This window comes from Salvelinus alpinus, chromosome 11, assembly GCF_045679555.1.
Source record: "Salvelinus alpinus chromosome 11, SLU_Salpinus.1, whole genome shotgun sequence".
Lineage (NCBI taxonomy): Eukaryota > Metazoa > Chordata > Actinopteri > Salmoniformes > Salmonidae > Salvelinus > Salvelinus alpinus.
This window is the reverse complement of record NC_092096.1, coordinates 31,506,226-31,526,267: the sequence shown is the minus strand read 5'-3', so window position 1 is coordinate 31,526,267 and position 20,042 is coordinate 31,506,226. Positions and strand designations below refer to the sequence as shown.

At 44.5% G+C, this 20,042-nt stretch overlaps 1 protein-coding gene across 11 annotated transcripts in view; it reads left to right on the top strand.

Moving 5' to 3' along the window:
• LOC139533945 (protein phosphatase 1 regulatory subunit 12A-like) overlaps positions 1-20,042 on the top strand; it is a 69,163-nt gene that overhangs the window by 35,805 nt on the left and 13,316 nt on the right. For 2 of the 11 annotated variants that reach the window (XM_071332475.1, XM_071332480.1), the window contains exons 5-20: positions 513-657; positions 805-879; positions 1,114-1,205; positions 1,630-1,790; positions 2,361-2,494; positions 6,863-7,186; positions 7,652-7,743; positions 8,190-8,309; positions 8,863-9,015; positions 9,377-9,544; positions 9,791-9,952; positions 10,737-10,827; positions 11,459-11,638; positions 11,850-12,054; positions 15,357-15,487; positions 16,806-16,871. In XM_071332475.1, coding sequence (XP_071188576.1) covers positions 513-657; positions 805-879; positions 1,114-1,205; positions 1,630-1,790; positions 2,361-2,494; positions 6,863-7,186; positions 7,652-7,743; positions 8,190-8,309; positions 8,863-9,015; positions 9,377-9,544; positions 9,791-9,952; positions 10,737-10,827; positions 11,459-11,638; positions 11,850-12,054; positions 15,357-15,487; positions 16,806-16,871 — 2,299 coding nt within the window. Of the gene's footprint in view, positions 1-512; positions 658-804; positions 880-1,113; positions 1,206-1,629; positions 1,791-2,360; positions 2,495-5,895; positions 6,004-6,862; positions 7,187-7,651; positions 7,744-8,189; positions 8,310-8,862; positions 9,016-9,376; positions 9,545-9,790; positions 9,953-10,736; positions 10,828-11,458; positions 11,639-11,849; positions 12,055-15,356; positions 15,488-16,805; positions 16,872-18,580; positions 19,094-20,042 lie in introns of all 11 variants that reach the window. The other 9 variants (XR_011666891.1, XM_071332484.1, XM_071332485.1 and 6 more) reach the window with 9 other exon arrangements.

Below are 20,042 nucleotides of genomic sequence, written 5' to 3'. Positions count from 1 at the left end.
ATAGCTATGTCCCTTGTGGGATTTTACTTCATTACTGTGTCAGTGGTTATCAAGAGCCAATCTCTGGCCTGTCAGTACAGACACTGCCTAAGGGAGGGACTGCAGCACCCTGTCCATCTGCTCCTGGGAATGCAGCCAACGAAGTCTCCCACACACTCCACTGCCATAGTTGGCTAACACTAACATCTACCATGTTGAGTACCAGATACTCAGAGGTCAACATTTTTCCTGGCCTGCAAGACGTTTATTGACTGATATAGGGTTCTTAAACATTTGCACTAATGTATTTGCACTTATGCAAATAGTTGATGGAATACTTTTTGGTTTATTTGTGTCTTTGGGTTCTGTTTTTGCGTAACTAATACGAAATACAGCCATAATGCTGGCACAGTAACAAAAGCCTGGACACTGGCAATGACTGATAAGATTAGGTTGCAGCACCAAATCCAAAAGAACAAGATTAGCTAAATCTCATAAACACTATTTTTGTTCCCCCCCCCTGCGCCCCCCAGGCTTTTAATCCAAGCAGGGTATGATGTAAATATTAAAGACTTTGACGGCTGGACCCCGCTCCACGCTGCTTCACATTGGGGCAAAGAGGAGGCCTGCAAGATACTGGTGGAGAACCTGTGTGACATGGACCTTATCAATAAAGTGGTGAGTAGTACTTCTATGGCATCTCCATCCTCTATCCATACCCTCGAAGGTTCAGTTGTATATGGAGCATGTAATGTTACCTACTGTACTGCACATATGTGCTCTTCTCATAACACTAGTTCTGAGAATTGTGTGTTTCCTCCTCAGGGTCAGACGGCTTTTGATGTTGCAGATGAAGATGTCCTTGGCTACTTAGAGGAATTACAGAAAAAGCAGAATCTGGTAAGCCAGTGTGGCTAATGCTTACATAAGAGCTTTCATTTGAGCCTGGATGAACTGCATAACCTGCTATTGAAGCTTTCAAAAAGGGAAACAGTCACTGGTATATGCCTTGCAGGTGTAAGCGTAGCAGAGGCCCTTGATCATATCAGACTTTTTTTTCTCTTTATTTTTTTTAAGACTGAAAGTTAGGGTGCCAACTGCCTTCAATCATTGAATGTTTTTCTCCCGTTGCAGCTCAATAGTGAAAAGAAGGATGTTAAGAAGTCTCCCTTGATAGAAACGACGACCACTGGGGACAACAATCAAAATCTAAAATCCATTAAGAGGTAAATGTCCTGGTTGGGGGGGGAAATGGGGTGACATTAGGTAGTCACTCCGTGAAATACAGTCATGTAATGGATTGTCTGTCTTTTATGCATTAACCCCAGGGTAGGTCGCCCACCCCCTCTTTTACACTGCTGCTACACTCTGTTATCTATGCGTAGTCACTTTAATAACTCTACCTACATGTACATATTACCTCGACTAACCGGTGCCCACTGCACATCGACTCTGTACCGGTACCCCCGGTATATAGAGTTAAGTTCATGTTTTAAGTATTCAGTACATTGAAAGTATCTCGAAGTCATTGAGGCACCCTGATAATATGGAGGTTTATGGGTGTTCCTCTGAAAGGGTGCACACGTGTCTTTGTAGTCTGATAATAATGAATCCATGCAGACTGAAAGTACCAAACATTGTGTGTTCCAGCAAAGAGACCCTCCTCTTGGAGCCTGAGAAGCCCGCCCCGCGCATCGAGACCCTGGAACCGGAGAAGGTGGACGAGGAAGAGGAGGGCAAGAAGGACCAGGAGTCCAGCTGCTCCAGCGAGGAGGAAGAGGAGGAAGACTCGGAGTCTGAGACTGAAGCCGGTACGTTCAACCTACTGTAATGGTACAATGGCAGGCAGGGTGTTTCTAAACCTTGACCTGATTTCTGAAGAAGACCCTGTCTACATTAGTTGAACTGATTTGTAAATGTTGTAGTGTGTCGTAGATGTACTCTTTTGAACACTGTCTGTACATACTTGTTGCAACGACATTATAAACACTGTTGTCTGTGACATCACCTATGGTCGGGCATCTTTATGAAAAAGTATAAACACAAAAATGACAGTCTGCATGACAACAAAATATAAAAAGCATACCTGCTCTATTTTAACACCAACAAACCCATCCATTAAAAAATTATTTTAGTACTAAAAAGACATGTCTAAAGGGGGGTTTGGTGCTAGCATTTTAGCTAGCTAATCAGACCATATCTTACAAACAACAGTTGCAATGACGGTCTGCAGACAGTCTACCGGAGTATCGTTTTTATTTAATTTTTGCCAAGAAACGCTTGATGCATTTTAATGGTCTACAGACATGTGGTTAGATGAAGTATAAACCAGTTTTTATGCATCAGTAACTCATACTAGCCCCTCTCTTCCTCCCCTCCAGACAAGAGCAAGACGCCTGTCCCTGTGAGCAACAGTAACGGCACTACTGTGGTGCCAACGCCGACCAGCGTTACGGTGTCCACCTCCCCAACCAGCCCCACTAACCAGGTGACTCTCACCTCGCCTGTCAAGAAGGTACGACCTGGTGGATAGGTCCACTGAAGTCCTCCACTAGTCCTCGTCAGCCTCTTCTGCAGAGAGTTTATCACGCCTTTACAGCTCCCACTACTGAAGAACTCTTTCTGGAGTCACATGACTGACCAAGTGGTTCCGTGTCCCAGAAGTTTGTTAGTTATAGAACCTAAAAGGAAGGTTTAACCTCTGATGCGTTAGGAAGTAACCTGTAAACCGGGATACATAGCGACACCTGAGCTCAGTTTATGAATGCTGCTTTCACGCGAGGCCCTGAAGTGAGCCATCTCAACGCCTCACCGGTATACAGATCAATATAATTCAATGTCTGTTTAGTTAAAGCTTTAACACAAACCCGTGCTTCACGCTTGGCTCAAGTTACACGGGGTTTATATAAAGGGGGTTACCTGGGATTTGTTGCCGGTCACATGAATAGTACAACACTTGGGTAGGTGTTGTCGCCGCCTGCGGTACACTGTGAACAGAAACAAATGTCAGCGGCCCAGGGAGCGTGAGTTACGATTAGTTGAAGAACAGGAGCTTTGGTCTTCAAATCAAACTTTATTTGCCACATGCGCCGAATACGACGAGTGTAGACATTACCGTGACGAGTGTAGACTTTACCGTGACGAGTGTAGACTTTACCGTGACGAGTGTAGACTTTACCGTGACGAGTGTAGACTTTACCGTGACGAGTGTAGACTTTACCGTGACGAGTGTAGACTTTACCGTGACGAGTGTAGACTTTACCGTGACGAGTGTAGACTTTACCGAGGGGGTGGCGATTTTTATGAATTGTTCAGCAGTCTAATGGCTTGAGGGTAGAAGCTGTTGAGGAGCCTTTTGGTACTAGACTTTGCGCTCCGGTACCGCTTGCCGTGCGGTAGAGAAAACAGTTTATAACTTGGGTGACTGGAGTGTCTGACAATTTTATGGTCTTTCCTCTGGTACCGCTTATTATAAAGGTTCTGGATGGCAGGAAGCTTGGCCCCAGTGATGTACAGGGCTGTTTGCACTACCCTCTGTAGCGCCTTATGGTCAGATGCTGAGCAGTTTCCATACCAGGCAGGATGCTCTCCATGGTGCAGCTGTAGAACTTTTTGAGGATCTGAGGACCCATGCCAAATCTTTTCAGTCTCCTGAGGGGAAAATGTTTTGTCGTGCCCTCTTTATGACTGTGTTGGTATGTTTGGACCATGATAGTTTGTTGGTGATGTGGACACCAAGGAACTTGAAACTCTCGACCCGCTCCACTACAGCCCCGTCGATGTTAATGGGGGCCCTTTTCCTGTGGTCCACGATCAGCTCCTTTGTCTTGCTCACATTGACGGAGAGGTTGTTGTTCTGGCACCACACTGCCAGTTCTCTGACCTCTCTGACCTATAGGCCGTCTCGTCGGTGATCAGGCCTACCACTTGTGTCGTCAGCAAACTTAATGAAAGTGTTGGAGTTGTTTGGCCATGGAGTCGTGGGTGAACAGGGAATACAGGAGGGTACTAAGTACCCCTGAGGGGCCCCAGTGTTAAGGATCAGTGTGGCAGACGTGTTGTTGCCTACTCCTACCACCTGGGGGTGGCCCGTCAGGAAGTCCAGGATCCAGTTGCAGAGGGAGGTGTTTAGTCCCAGGGTCCTTAACTTAGTGATGAGCTTCGTGGGCACTATGGTGTTGAATGCTGAGCTGTAGTCGATGAACAGCATTCTCACATAGGTGTTCCTTTTTTCCAGGTGAGGAAGGGTGGTGTGGAGTGCGATTTGAGTTTGCGTCATCTGTGGATCTGTTGGGGCGGTATGCGAATTGGAGTGGGTCTAGGTTGTCTGGGAGGATGCTGTTGATGTGAGCCATGACCAACCTTTCAAAGCACTTCATGGCTACCAACGTGAGTGCCACGGGGCGATTATCATTTAGGCAGGTTACCTTCGCTTCCTTGGGCACAGGGACTATGGTGGTCTGCTTGAAACGTGTAGGTATTACAGACTTGGTCAGGGAGAGGTTGAAAATGTCAGTGAAGACACGCATGCTTTGAGTACACGTCCGGGTAATCTGTCTGGCCCAGCGGCTTTGTGAATGTTGACCTGTTTTTGTTCACATCGGCTACCGAGAGCGTTATCACACAGTCATCCAGAACAGCTGGTGCTCTCGGGCATGCTTCAGTGTTGCTTGCCTCGACTCGAGCACAAAAGGCATTTAGGTCTTCTGGTATGCTCACGTCACTGGGCAGCTCACATCTGGGTTTCCCTTTGTAGTCTGTAATAGTTTTCAAGCCCTGCCACATCCGATGAGCATCAGAGCCGGTGTAGTAGGATTCAATCTTAATCCTGTATTAACACTTTGCTTGTTTGATGGGTTGTCTGAGGGCATAGCAGTGGTTGTACATGGGGGTGGGTAGCCTTGCTCGACATTGTAATGGTACACTGTTGACCCCTGGAAGGATACAGGTAAGGTCATCAGTCAAATATTTTAGCAGTGTTGATTATTACAAGACACCATGAGGATGGGAATTTATCGTTCAAAAATGGCCCCCAGTTTCCCTTTGTCTGCTGCCCTCTGCAGTGCAGATGTGGCGTTGCAGCTGACAATGTACTCAGTGACCTCCGTCCATATACTGTCTCTCAGTGCAGGCCTGTTACTCTTTAGAGGGCACTTCTGCTTTATTCCCTCATAAGAACTGAGGCAATGGACTTACGCAACATTATCCTAATGATACTACAAATTACTATTACTTTACTATTACTTTAAATGTACTATCTTTCCTTCAACACTACTGGTTCAGTATCATTAAACTAGAAAAATTCCTGCTACAAACAATACCCGGTCTATACTACTTCTGTTTTTACGTTTCGTTGAAGTACAATATTTTGAAACGGTCACGTTTTGCCTTTAAGTTGATGTTAGGTGCCCAAGGAAATTTCTCCCGTTGGATGTATCCTCCCATCTGATTGCATTTTCTTTGTGGACTCTGCATTCAAGCTGAAGTCCAGACTATGAAATATACCCATCACTATCCCAGTTATCCATATTTCCTCTTATCTCTGTTGTAGAAATGCTCTTATTCCCCTCCTACTTTAATGCCTAGCACACACACAACACAATGTCTTCTGTCTAACAAGAGTGACCAAAACAATTAACAATGTCCGCTTTGAGACTAGCATTGTCTTGTCTTTTCAAAATGCCTCTCGTGTCCTGCGAGAGCTGTCACTCACTCAACCAATAGAAACGATTGACCCCCTTGTCAGACATTGTTTGGTGTGATCAGGCCTTAAAATATATCTTTGTCTCTCTGTGCTAGGAACTGTCTATCTTTGCTGCTTCTCTCTCTACTCTGTTTCTCTCTCTCCCACTCCATTTGTCTCTTTCTCTCTGTCCGCACCTCTCTCATCATGGCTCTTGTCTTGGTTGGCTTTAGTCTGATTATATTACTGCCCTCATGCCTGTGGCGGAGCCAAGCTGTCCTGCATTGTGGCGTCAAGGCTTGCGCAAAACTGGCATTTCTCTTGTGCCCAAAAAACCCATGGTGAGGCATTGGTGTGTTCCAGAGTTATTAGTTACCCTGCCCTTGTTACCGCCGCACCAAACGACAACTTGCCTAATCACCTGACTTCAATAGCCCATCCAGTCAACACTCTTGCTAACCTAGTGACAGCCCCCCCCCCCCCCCCCCTCCCCGCCAAAACATTTATTTTCTGCATGGGTCTTCAAACACACTGTCCTATAATGCTTTCTCTGTGTGTCTGTGGCTCATGTGCGCCAACTATTGTGGTCTATTTGATGTTTCTGTAGCCATTATGTGTGCAGTGTAACCGTGTGCCCAAGGCTTGTGTGAGGATTTTATCACTAACTGGAGTTTCAGTGAACAGTGTTTGTTCTCTTTAGTGTCTGATTGTAGGCCTGCCACTGCTGCTAAGAGTAAGGAGTTGGTACTCTCTCTGTCAAAAGTCTAGTACCAGAGTTTATTTATTCATTTTACCTTTATTTTAGCAGTGAGTCCCATTGAGACCAAAGTCTCTTTTTCAAGGGAGCCGTCGACCTAGATGTGGTTATATTATTTATAGGGTGCAAGTCACTTGTCTCGAGCATGTCTAAAGAACTCCGGTTCCCCTCCCAACATGCGCCCCTACTCAAACATCCCCCTTAAATTTGTTGTCAATCCATGACACGTTATCAAGCGCTGCCAGAGATCAGACAGTAGCCTCTGCAGATTCATTCCACACCAAAACTCCTTTGCTTTTTGACCTCTTGATTAACCTCTGGACTGCTCTGTGTTCTTCACCCCAGAAAACTAAACCCCGGACTGCTGCCTTCGTCTGCTCTCTGTATAAACGTGTCTTTGCTAACGGCTAACCACTAACCTCTCTCCTCTCTCTCTCCCCCAGGTCGCCCAGCAGGTGTCCTCTGCCGGTAAGGTCTCCCCTAAAGAGGTCTCCCCTAAAGAGGTCTCCCCTAAAGAGGTCTCCCCTAAAGAGGTCTCCCCTAAAGAGGTCTCCCCTAAAGATAAACAGGAGGATGACAAGTCTAAAAAATCGGACGAGTCCCCGGCGTCATGGCGCCTGGGCCTGAGGAAGACGGGCAGCTACGGGGCGCTGGCGGAGATCACTGCCACTAAGGAGGCTCAGAAGGAGAAGGACACGGCCGGGGTGATGCGCTCGGCCTCCAGCCCCCGCCTTTCCTCCTCCCTGGACAACAAGGACAAAGAGAAGGTCAGTAGCTAACTAACACCACGCTGTCTGACCCAGGCATCATTGGCTGTCTGACCCAGGCATCAGTGCCATCATAATGTGTTCCGATCTGAGCTTGTCAATAGTGCTGACCCTATGTCATATACTTACTGTATGTCCCTATAGGACCCCACTCAGTGCCCCTACAATAACAATGTGTCCCTGTCTAGCCTAGTCAATAGTGCTGATATTTGATGACATCTGTTTCAAATCATGTTATATGTCCAGCTGCTTTGAACACATTGAAGTGTGTGTATATTAAGATGAAGTTGATGGTTCACCGTTCCAGACTGTCTTGAAAAGTTGCGTTGCTGGATTGAAGTTGAAATCCACCGTCGACGGAGACGGGTTTGTTGGCTGGGGGACAATGTATGAAGAATGTTAGTAGATGTAGCATGTGTTTGTGTTTTGAGCCATTTGCTTGAGATCCTAATGTTTCATGTGCAGGAAAAAGACAAAGGAGCCAGACTTGCCTACGTTGCCCCCACCATCCCCAGGAGACTGGCCAGTACATCAGACATTGACGAGAAGGAGAACAGGTGAAGCGCCAGCGTGGTCCCTCTGAAGGGAAAAGTGCATTGACAGGAGCACCACCTGCTGTTCACTGCTGTGTGTTACAGGCCCAAAAGCAGCACTGCATGTTGTCTTTATGTAGCTGTTCTGCTGCCTCTGAGTACTTCAGTTTACAATGAAAAATCTATAGATTTAAAAAGTGGCCTCATACATATTTCTATGACGTGTAGGAATTAGGTACTGGAAAATAATATTCTCACTGTTCACATTTGACCAGCATCAATCAGATTGACTATCTCAAATATGTTACAAATATCGGTCATTGATACTTTGTTAGTCATTACTGATTTTACATTTAGACACATTTTAGGATTTATCCAGTATTGACCTGTTGTAGCACAAGGCTGCTGGTCTTTGTCTGTATATTGTGGAGCCCTGGGTGATATTGTAGTGTGTGTGGTTCCAATCCCAGGGACTCTGCTGCTAGTCTGGTACGTAGTGGCTCCTACACCAGGAGACGCTGGGACGATGAGCTGAAGAACAGTGAAGGAAGCGCTTCCACCAACCGAACAACACCCAGCTATCAGCGCAGGTTTGCCACGCTTCACTATATGCTACCCCTCAGTCCTCACCCTGACCGACTCACTACACCAGATCAGCGCATCCATTCATTCAGTTCTAGTTATGGACTTACTAATAATGTCGTGGACATATCCAGTTACACTTTTTAGTTGACTCATTGCTAATGTCGATTATGATTTCGGAGTCCCATTTGAAAGCAGTGCATGTACATGCACACATCTGCTGAGAAAAGCTGTGCAAGTCAGTCCAACGCCTCTGTCACAAACGCCACAGTCTCCTGCATGACCGTACTAGTCCGGTCAGGTTTCTGTGCCTTTAGTTTCTCTATACTACACATCAGGTTATACATTACAATCTGCCATTGTCACGCTCTTACAGCCGGCAAGGTTCCAAAACTACATTATCCAGAATCCATCACTATGGCTCAAGAAACCAAGACATGGACCAAGTGTATCAGAGCTTAGTTTTTATACGTTATGTGTGTGTATGTTATATAAATGTGTGTGGTGTGCCCCCTTGCTAACATGCCTATATTCGCTCCCCCCACCTCCACACACTGCCAGCACGTCCCACACGCTAACGCTAGGGCGGAGCGGCAGCACGCGGGACGTGCCAGCCAAGTCCTCGTCTGCCTCCAGCTTGGACCCTATCACCTGTAACACTAAACCCTGGCAGTCACCCACCTCCCACTACCAGTCTTGCAGCATTTACCGCAGGTATACCACCAGCCCCCACTGAACAACAACCTCTATCCACCTCCACTGTCTGTCTGTCACCTGTCTGTCCGTTTGTCTCGGCTACATAAGTGTTGTGTAGTTCCATGTGACTATGGTGTTCTCTTGACCCTCCCATTAACTAAAGAGATCAACCCCATTTTGGAATACTGGGTAACTGCTAATCGGAGAGGAATTCATCTTCAAAGGCCACAGTGTTAACTGTTTTGGATCGCCTAGTTTTCATAACGTGTCATTCCTGGTATGGGTAATGGGTCCTCTCCTTTCCAGCCTATCTTTCACTCTCCTTCCCTCTTTCCTGTTCTCTCGTTCCTTCTGACTGTTGTTCCACTGATATCCACAGTGGTTCCTTTGGCAGGAGGCACGAGGACCTGGGTTCGACCACCTCTTCCTCCACTAGCACTACCACCACCACCTCGTCTGTTACCTCGCCCACCGGCCACCGTGACCGCAGCCTGATCTCCAGCCTGGGCTCCTCCACCCGCACCGGATCCTCCAGCCTCACCAGCAGGTACGCGCACACGTAACACATGCATGTGACACACAGGGATCTCCCCCAATTAATGTAAGAGGAGCACTGCACCACTATGTAAAATAAGTACATTTTATTTGTTATCATATAAGGCTTTTTTTAATCTAGATTGCCGGGAATGGCAGTTACAGGTGTTAAAAAATCCTGGGAGGACCCTACACACATGAATGTAAAAAATGTTTGTCCTATTTTGAAGTCCTGTGTGTGTACAATTGTGTGGATCAGGTACTGGGCAGAGGAGAGTGCGGAGAGGGAAAAGGAGCGGGAGAAGGAGTCTGCGGCAGTCATCCCTACGATTAACACTGGTTCTACCACCACCACCACGTCCACTACTGGCACTATCATTGGCTCTGACGGCAGGGAGAGACGCAGGTCCGACACGCGCACGTACGCGCACCCCCTGTCTACACACACACACACACACACACTCTGAAATGGAAACACATGGATGCCCACACGTGCACCCACAGGGGAAAAACAAGGATGTCACTGATGCACACCGTGTCTTATTTTACACACAGCTCATGTTTCTTCACTTCTTTATGCAACTACAAACAATGTAATAACTGCCGTCTCTCAAAGTGGAATATCTTGTAGCTAGCAGGATCCTGTGCTGTTTGAGATTGCATTGCCTCTATTTGAGAATTGGGTGTGATCTCCTACAATGTGTACACACTGGAGGAGGAGCGGGAGTCTGTTAAAATGAATGGGGTTAAGAGCACGTCTTCCTGTGAAGTCACTGCTGCTGAAAGAAGCCACCTGTTCTGGGAGGGGTCTAGAACTCCGACTGCTTCCGAAAGTTCTCCTTATAAGGATGAAGGGTTTCTCAAGGCCTAGCCAAGGCTCACAAGTGATTGAGTTCATATTTTTGAATGTGGTGAAGGAACACATTCCCTCTTCAAAGAAAGCATTACAATTACCTGTCTTGTTGTCCCCTCAGTATTTGCAATATTTTGAGACTAACGCTAAATTAAAGGTGAAGGGAGATAGTACAATACAAATATGGAGGTGAGCAGAAAAAACACTGTTAGATTTGCCATTTTAGATTAGGCTATTTACCTGAACAGTTGTCAGTCTCATAACTACCATGTCTATCATCCTCATCCTGACATGGCTTTAGCTTGTTTTTGTTCAAGGTCGTACCTCATGCCTGTCCCTGTTTGTGTTGCAGATCGTACCTCACGCCTGTCCGGGATGAAGAGTCGGAGTCCCAGAGGAAAGCCCGCTCCAGACATGCTAGACAGTCCAGACGGTCTACCCAGGTTAGTGAAGACGTCTGTCCTAACTCTGCTTCTGAACTGGCCATAAATGGCCAACCAAATACTTGTCGATAAATGCAGTGTCAACTGAGTCACTTCTTATTGGACTTTGTAATGGTTGGTTAGTCCATTTCTCTACTATAAAAGTCATAAGAAAAAGTAATATACATGTTATCAAGTATTCTGCCATAATGTGGCTTGGGGTAATATAGCTGAACTGATTGTTGTTTAAAAAAAAAAAATAATAATTATTGCCACTTTTTATTGCGGAAACATAAACATTGTGTAAAGTGGCACATATTTCTAAGCATGGCGAGTTTTAATGATATTGTTTACAAGCTGTAGGAAACTGGGCTGGTCCTTCTCCACGCTGTCACTAATACTATCTGAAATAACTGAATATGGTTCAGCTTAAAATGCCAGAGTAAATTGTCTACTTTCTATAACCACAATGTTCACAGTGCAGTAAGTGAATGCCTGAGATTAGTTGTACAGTTTCATCTTCCAAAATGCAGATTACTGCCATCTTGTAGTTTTTCCCTCCATGAGGAAATCAAAATAGCCAAATAACAAACATTTGCTCCTGTAACCCTTTTCGGCAGAGAATCATTAAATTCTCTCCATTTCCTCTCAGGGTGTGACTCTGACTGACCTCCAAGAGGCAGAGAAGACAATCGGCAGGAGCCGCCCCACACGGACCCGGGAGGAGGAGAAGGAAGAGAAGGAGAAACAAGACAAGGAGAAGCAAGAGGAGAAGGAGACTGGTGAGACCAAGGAGGACGACTACCGGTCGAGGTACCGCAGCTTCGAAGAGGTATGTGATGGCTTCTCCAAGAGTTATTTACAATGCTCTAGTATCCATCTGGAAATACAACACATGAGTTTACTGTTGATGTGTAAACTGACAAAATCACTTTTGAGGTTTCAAAATAAATTGGATACATTTTTTGGCAGTTTTCCTCAAGCCCTGGTTGTTTGATCTGATGACGGTAACCATTCCAGACTTCCAATTTTTTCTCCTCCAGACTTACCAGCGCTTCCGTCCCTCCACCACCTCGACCACCTCCACCCTGAGCACGGCCTCCACCCCGTCCTCCACCACCTCCAGCTCCCTCAACAGGCCCAACAGCCTGAGCGGCATCACTTCCTCCTCCAGCTCCCTCAACAGGCCCAACAGCCCGACGGGCATCACCTCTTCCTACAGCCGCTCCTCCAGGGACACTGAGAAAGGTCAGCCATGAGAGCAGAGCTACGGGTTCAGATCTCTAAATGCTATGGATTGTAATTGTATTAAACCTCATATGTTGCTGCCATTCGGTGTATCAGTATGATAAATCTATGTACTCTCATATCAAACTGTGAGCATTCTGGACACTGTCAGCAGTGCGTTGATTGTGACTGAGTAGACGCACATGCACGCACAAATATTATACTGAGATACTCCTGCTTTCAACAGCAGACCTATCCGTTGAAAAAAAGAAGCTTGAGTTCTACTGATGTAGAATATATTCCCATATTGAGGTATGGCTGGAGTATGTAACATAATTAGATATACAGTGCCTTCAGAAAGTATTAATTCTTGACTTATTTTACATTTTGTTGTTACAGCCTGAATTCAAAATGGGTTAAATAGATTCTCACCCATCTACACACAATATCCCATAATTACAGTGAAAACATGTTTCAGAGATTTTTGCAATTTATTGAAGATGAAATACAGATCATTTATACTGAACAAAAATATGAACAACATGCAACAATTACAATGATTTTACTGAGTTACAGTTCATATAAGGAAATCAGTCAATTGAAATAAATTCATTAGGCCCAATCAGAATGAGTTTTTCCCACAAAAGGGCTTTATTATTGACAGAAATACTCCTCAGTTTAATCAGCTATCTGGGAGGCTGGTCTCAAATTATCTCGCAGGCGAAGAAGCCGGATGTGGAAGTTCTGGGCTGGTGTGGTTAAGTGGTCTGCGCTTGTGAGACCGGTTGGACGTACTGCCAAATTCTCTAAAATTACGTTTGAGGTGGCTTATTGTAGAGAAATTAAAATGTATTTCTCTGGGCAACCGCTCTGGTGGTTATTCCTGCAGTCAGCATGCCAAATTGCAAGCTCCATCAAAACTTTAGAAATCTGTGGCGTTGTGTGACAACACAATTTAGTATTTTTATTGTCTGCAGCACAAGGTGCACCTGTGTAATGGCCATGCTGTTTAATCAGCTTCTTGATATGCCACACCTGTCAGGTAGATGGATTATCTTTGCAAAGGAATGCTCACTAACAGGGATGGTAACAAATTTGTGCACCAACATTTTATAGAAATAAGCTTTTTGTGGGTATGGACATTTCTGGGATCTTTTATTTCCGCTTATGAAACGTGGGACCAACACTTTACATGTTCCGTTTTATATTTTCTGTTCAGTGTGTATATAAGTATTCACATCCCTTTGCTATGACACTCAAATAGTGCTCAGTTGCATGTAATTTCCTTTGATCATCCTTGATGTTACTACAGCTTGATTGGAGTCCAGCTGTGGCCAATTCAATTGTTTGGACATTCTTTTTTTTAGAAAGAAACATGTCTATATAAGGTCCCACAGTGCATGTGAGCTGTCATTGTAAATAAGAATTTGTTCATAACTGACTTGCCTAGTTAAGTCAAATAAATGTCAGAGCAGAAACTATACCATGAAGTCCAAGGAACTGTCGGTAGTGCTCCAAGATAATTATGATGAGGCATGTATCTGGGGAAGGGTTTAAAACAATTTCTAGAGTTTTGAAAGTTTCCAAGCGCACAGTGGTCTTCATTGGGAAATAAATAAATAAAATAATATGGAACTCTGCCTAGAGCTGGCCAGCCGACCAAACTGAGCAACCGGGCAAGAAGGACCTTGGTCAGGGAGGTGACCAAGAAGCCAATGACCACTGACAGAACTACGTAGTTCCTTGGCTGAGATGGGAGAACCTGCCAGAAGGACAATAGCCTGGCCACTCTCCCACAAAGCCCAGATTGGTAAAGTGCTGTAGAGCCTGAGGCCACTCCTGAGAAAAATGCACATGACAGCATGCCTGGAGTTTGCAAAAAAGGCACGTGAAAAACATAAAAGCATATAAGGCAAAAGATTGTGGTCTGATGAGACAAAAATGTAAGTCTTTGGCCTGAATACAAAGGGCTGTGTCTGGAGAGAACCAGGCACAGCTCATCACCCGTATAACACCATTAATACCGTGAAGCGTGGTGGCAGCAGCATGCTATGGGGATGCTTTTCAGCAGCAGGGACTGGGAGACTGGTAAGGATAGAGGGACCAATGAATGGAGACATGCAGGCAATTTCTTGATGAGAACCTGCTTCAGAGCGCAAAGGACCTTAGACTGAGGGCGAAGATTTACATTCCAACAGCAGAATGACCCCAAGCATACAGCCAAAGCAATGCTGAAATGGCTTCAGAAAAAGAATGTAAAAGTACTTAATCTGTGGAAAGACTTGAAGATTGCTGTTCACTGCCACTCCCCATTTTAATTTAAGAGCTTGAGAAAATCTGCAAGGAAGAATGGGAGAATCTTAAAATCCAGAGGTTCAAAGCTGTATCGCTGCCAAGGTGCTTCTGCAAAGAATTGACTCAGGGGAATACTTATGTAAATTAGATTTCTTTATTACGTTTTCAATAAATCTAAAAACATGTTTTCACTGTCATTATGGGATCATTTGTGTAGATGGGTTAACAAATTATCAATTTAATCCATTTTGAATTCAGGCTGTAACAGAACAAAATGTAGAACAAGTCAAGGTGTATGAATACTTTCTGAAGGCACTGTATCTAATAGCCATGTGAGCACAGACTGGTTAACCTGAATTCCACCCAGGCAGGGAGAGGATTGGGTTGCCTTAAATGAAATGCCTTAAATGAAACATGACCCTGCCAAGCCACACTGCTTCTTGACTCACTGCTTGCTTAACCCGGAAGGCAGCCGCACCAATGTGTCGGAGGAAACACCGTCCAACTGACGACCGAAGTCAGCTTGCAGTCTGCTGGCCCGCCACAAGTAGTCGCTAGAGCACGATGAGACAAGGAAATCCCAGCCGGCCAAACCCTCCCCTATCCCGGATGACGCTGGGCCAATTGTGCCCCGCCCCATGGTTCTCCCGGTCACGTCCGGCTGTGACACAGCCTGGGATCGAACCCAAGGCTGTAGTAGCGCCTCAGCACTGCGATGCTGTGCCTTAGACCTCTGCGCCACTTGGGAGGCGCAAACTAAAGATTTAACTTAAGGTTTACCGAACTACGCTTTGATGGAATAAAACTTTGATGTCGGCACACACTGACTATAATGAACACTATTGATGAAGGACATGCTCATTTATTGGGTGACTAATAGTTTGTCACCAGTTAGGCTCCTCAGTAAAGTCAAATGCATTTCCAAAATTAGATTTTGATTTGACAATGTAAACCTGAAGAATTTGAATTGACCCCAAATGTACTAGGTCCAGTGCATGTGGCTCACTCAATCTCTCTGTAATTGACAGAATCAGACAAGAAGCAGGAGGAGGAGGAGAAGGAGGGAGAGGATAAGTCCCAGCCCCGCTCCATACGGGATCGCCGGCGGCCCCGTGAGAAGAGACGCTCCACCGGGGTGTCTTTCTGGACCCAAGATGGGGTTTGTGACATACACACACTGACACTTTTTAATGTGGATATGCCTCAAGTGTAATGATCAGAGCCCACTTGACCCACCCTTAACCTCTCTGGGATATGTTGGACGGTAGCGTCCAAACTGGCCAACATCCAGTGAAAATGCAGAGCGCCAAATTCAAATAAATTACTATAAAAATTAAACTTTCATAAAATCACACATTCAATATACCAAATTAAAGCTACACTTGTTGTGAATCCAGCCAACTAGTCAGATTTCAAATATGCTTTACGGCGAAAGCAAACAATGCTATTATCTGAGGATAGCAACCAAGCAAACAAACACAGACTATCATATTTCAACCCTCACTGCGCGACACAAAACGCAGAAATAAAGATATAATTCATGCCTTACCTTTGACAAGCTTCTTCTGTTGGCACTCCAATATGTCCCATAAACATCACAAATGGTTATTTTGTTCGATTACTTCCGTCGATTATATATCCAAAATGTCCATTTATTTGGCGAGTTTGATCCAGAAAAACACCGGTTCCAACTTGCACAACGTGACTACAAAATATCTCAAATATTACCTGTAAGCTTTGTCCAAACTTTTCAAACTACTTTTGTAATACAACTTTAGGTATTTTAACGTAAATAATCGATATAATTGAAGACTGGATGATCTGTGTTCAATACCGGAGGAAAACAATGTGTAGCATGCTTTCTGGTCACACGCCTCTAACAAACAGTACACTTCACTGGAGCCTCATTCTGAACATGGCTACTTCTTCATTCTCAAAGGAAAAACCTCAACTAATTTCTAAAGACTGTTGACATCCAGTGGAAGCGATAGGAACTGCAGGAAGGTCCCTTAGAAATCTGGATTCCCAATGAAAACACATTGAAAAGAGTGACCTAAAAGAAATCTGAATGGTTTGTCCTCGGGGTTTTGCCTGCCAAATAAGTTCTGTTATAGTCACAGACATGATTCAAACAGTTTTAGAAACTTCAGAGTGTTTTCTATCCAATAATAATATGCATATATTAACATCTGGGACTGAGTAGGAGGCAGTTTACTCTGGGCACGCTTTTCATCCAAACGTGAAAATGCTGCCCCCTATCCACAAGAAGTGAAGGTAATAAGGATACATGTCAGTTTGAGGTAAAAAGCAATTTTATAGATTTAGCAGTACAACTACTCTCGAGGTACAACACTGAAGTGCACTTCATGAAACATCTGGATGTAGCTGATTGGGGTTTTTCAGCCAGACTTTGGGTTTATTCTGAGAATAACTGTCCCGGGGCTGTTCCTGACCTCCTGTCCCTCCTTGCATTCCAGAGTGATGACAATGACCCAGACCAATCGGCGGACTCGGAGGAAGGCAGCATCAAGGGTGAACCTCAGGTAACCTCAGTCCACACAACCATGCAGAAATAAACCCGCAATAGATGCAGTAAAGAGGTCATTGGAACGCAGGATGCTGTGACGCCCTCATTTGCGCAAATTCAACAAATCTGATCGAATTAAGTGGATATTTGTGAAATCCGTAATGATTTTTGTATTAATTTGAAACGTGTTAAAGGTGGTTACTAAAGTCCGATTTGGGTATTTTGGGCTGTTTTCACTGCATAATGTTTTAAAGTTGTCCCCTTTTCACGCTTTGAAGAAGTGACTGCTAAATGCTAACTCAAGTTTGTATGAGATGGTAGCATAGCTAGCATACAGAGATTGGTTATGGAAGGCAGTCGTTTTTAACTGAAAGGCATGTCCACATTAAAGTTTCAGTGTGTGTGTCACGAACCCCATTGATTGGTGACTATGACATGAACATGTAACTTGACATGTATTGGGGTTGACATCCATACAAGCGTTATGCTCAGATTTATACCTCAACATATTGTGAAATATCCGTAATGAACAATAGCCTATAGGCTGTTTGTTTTTGCTAGGGGGCATTGAGGAAACGAGGGGGCACTCGTTTCCATGGCATTTCCATTGTTTTGATTGAGTTCCTTTGACCTCTTTACCGCAACTGTCTGTGGTCCAACCTCCAGCCTGAGACCCAAACTAAAGGATAGACTGTTTTGATTAAACACTTTTAGAGTGGCCATTTTTGGGGGGAAGTTCAACCACCCCAATCAACTTTTTTTGCTCTTTTGTCTATAGTCACGGCCAAGCAAGTGCCTCTGCTTTTCCTTTATTTGGCCTATTTTGGCCAGCTTTGGTACTGTAAAGACTCCCTCTTCTGCTTACTTTGGATTTCATGGTTCCTCCTTTCCTGTGATTGTCCTGTCGCTAAGGTGACCTCAAACGCAAAGCACTCTCCACCATAGTTCAGTAAGTTCCAAAACAAGCCACCACAAAGAAAATTCTTGTTCATGTCGAAGGTTGAACGTACAGGCAGTTTTCACTATTAGGAAAATGTAAATGGAAGGAATTAAAACATTCTGGGCTAGTTACTTTTTTGGACTAGATATTGACAATTTACTTTTTTAAAGATTTAAATTTTTTTCACATGCCGTGAAAAATGTCCAGCATTCTGCAATCCAAGAGGACTTATTTTTAGTGGACACGACATCCACCCTGTAATCATAGCTAAAGAACCCCCAACGGAGTTCCTTTTGTACCTTTGGGAGGGCGATGAGAAGGTCGGTATGACTAACAAAAAATGGGTCGGGCCTCAGGATGTAAAGAGAGAGCAGAATTCTGTTTATCTACAAAGGACTCATTAAGAAACTTCCTATCTCTATTGTATCATTAATTCAATTTAGAGTTACAAATGACCAAACACAGTCTCAGGCTTGGATACTACTGGAGGCCCCTTTGGTCTCCACAGTTGGGTTGGGATTTTTTTTTTTTGCGACCTTCATGTGGAACAACTTCCAGAGCTCTCTGAAATTAGATCTTCTCGTCTTCTTTGGTCAGTTCAGAGTAATGATCAGTGACCTCTCTTGATATATCTGTTTTAATACTTTTTGTTATGTTGTATATTGTATCTGTTTGTATTTATGCAGAGCTCATCTGTAAGAGACCCTAGTCTTGTTATGACTTCCCTGTCAAATAAAGGTTAAATAAGATGGAGTCTCCCTGGCTAAGTCTTCCTGTTTTGGAAGGGGTGTGTCCTATGCAGTGCTGCGGAGCGGACAGTGATGTGGCCAGGCGCTTGGCTGCAGATCAGACGCACACAGTGGGAGGAGGAGGGCTGGTGGACGGCGCAACCAGCCAGAAAGCCAGCATATCTCTTTGTTGTTGAAGGCTGCACGTTGGGGCGGGGCCTTAACGGAACACCAAATAGGAAATGGTTTATTATCTCTGCATGGATAGGAAAGCATTCAGGGAGAGCTGCTCCCTCCTGCCAGAGTTGATTTGGGTTTCTCCCTGGGCTTGGAATTGCCAGGGACCTCACGATACAATGTTAGGATACTTAGGGGCCGATACAAGATGTGTATTGCGATTTGATGTTTCAAACTATTGATCACTACATGTCTGCTACAGAGAGACGAGAGCGCATGAGAAAATGACTTTTGATCAGTCATGGAAATAAAAGGGCTGAAAACATGTTGGCTCACTATTTAAGAAGATGGAGAACAAGCTATATGATGAACAATACAGGAGTTTTGTTGCAGGTACAGTCAACTAACGTTACCTGGCAATTAGGGTTGAATAGTTTCCTGGTATTTTACAAATGTTCCATCCTGAAAATAAGTCACTTTTCTCCCGTGTAACCCGGTACTTCCCATCAAAACCGGAAGTGTTATTCAAAAGCATTATAAAGCATATAAATAGGCCTATGTCTGGATCTGATTAGAGCTTTGTTTGAAAATTCAAGCCTGATGCAACCTGAGCCTGATTAAATACATATTATGAGCCCTACATTAATGACAATGCGTCGAAGGCCAAATGATGGGGACGTTATCCAATACATAGGCTATATGATATATAAGCTACTGCACATTATGCACGGCAGAAAAACATAAAAGCGCATAGCTACATCTATGGGTAAGTAAATGAAACAAGTGGCAGTAGTCTTTTGAGTGTGAACTGCATTATATGGACTGGAATTACACACCTTGTTCAGACCATGATAAAGCAGGTGCAGCACATGCGGCCTGCGAAGTTACAAATATAGGCTAGCAAATTTGATGGACATTTTTCGAGATATTTCCTGTTATTAGCCTACCTCCTTCCTCTCTCTAGTGTTGCTCCATTCCTTCCTCGCTTTCAACAGTTAAATTAAATAAGTTGTTTGTCCATCATTCTAATGACATGCTTGAATAATGTAAGACTAGAATGAGATGTGGAAGGTGTTCACTTCTCCATGAGGATTGAATGGTTAATGGGTCTGAATAAATGACTACTATAGTCTAGCGCATTCGCTCTTTCAAACTACCTGTGAGTTCTATTGGCTGTTGCGTTTAACATTCGGACGCACAACTCTTGTTTGCTCTCTTCAAATAGTCTATTGGTATAAGAAATGCAAAGAAAATGTCCAGCAAGGTTTTCTAGTCTAGCTTTTCCTGCATGGGACTCCAAGAGCTAAGGAGCCTTTTTTAGAGGCCAGCGAGCGGAGCACAG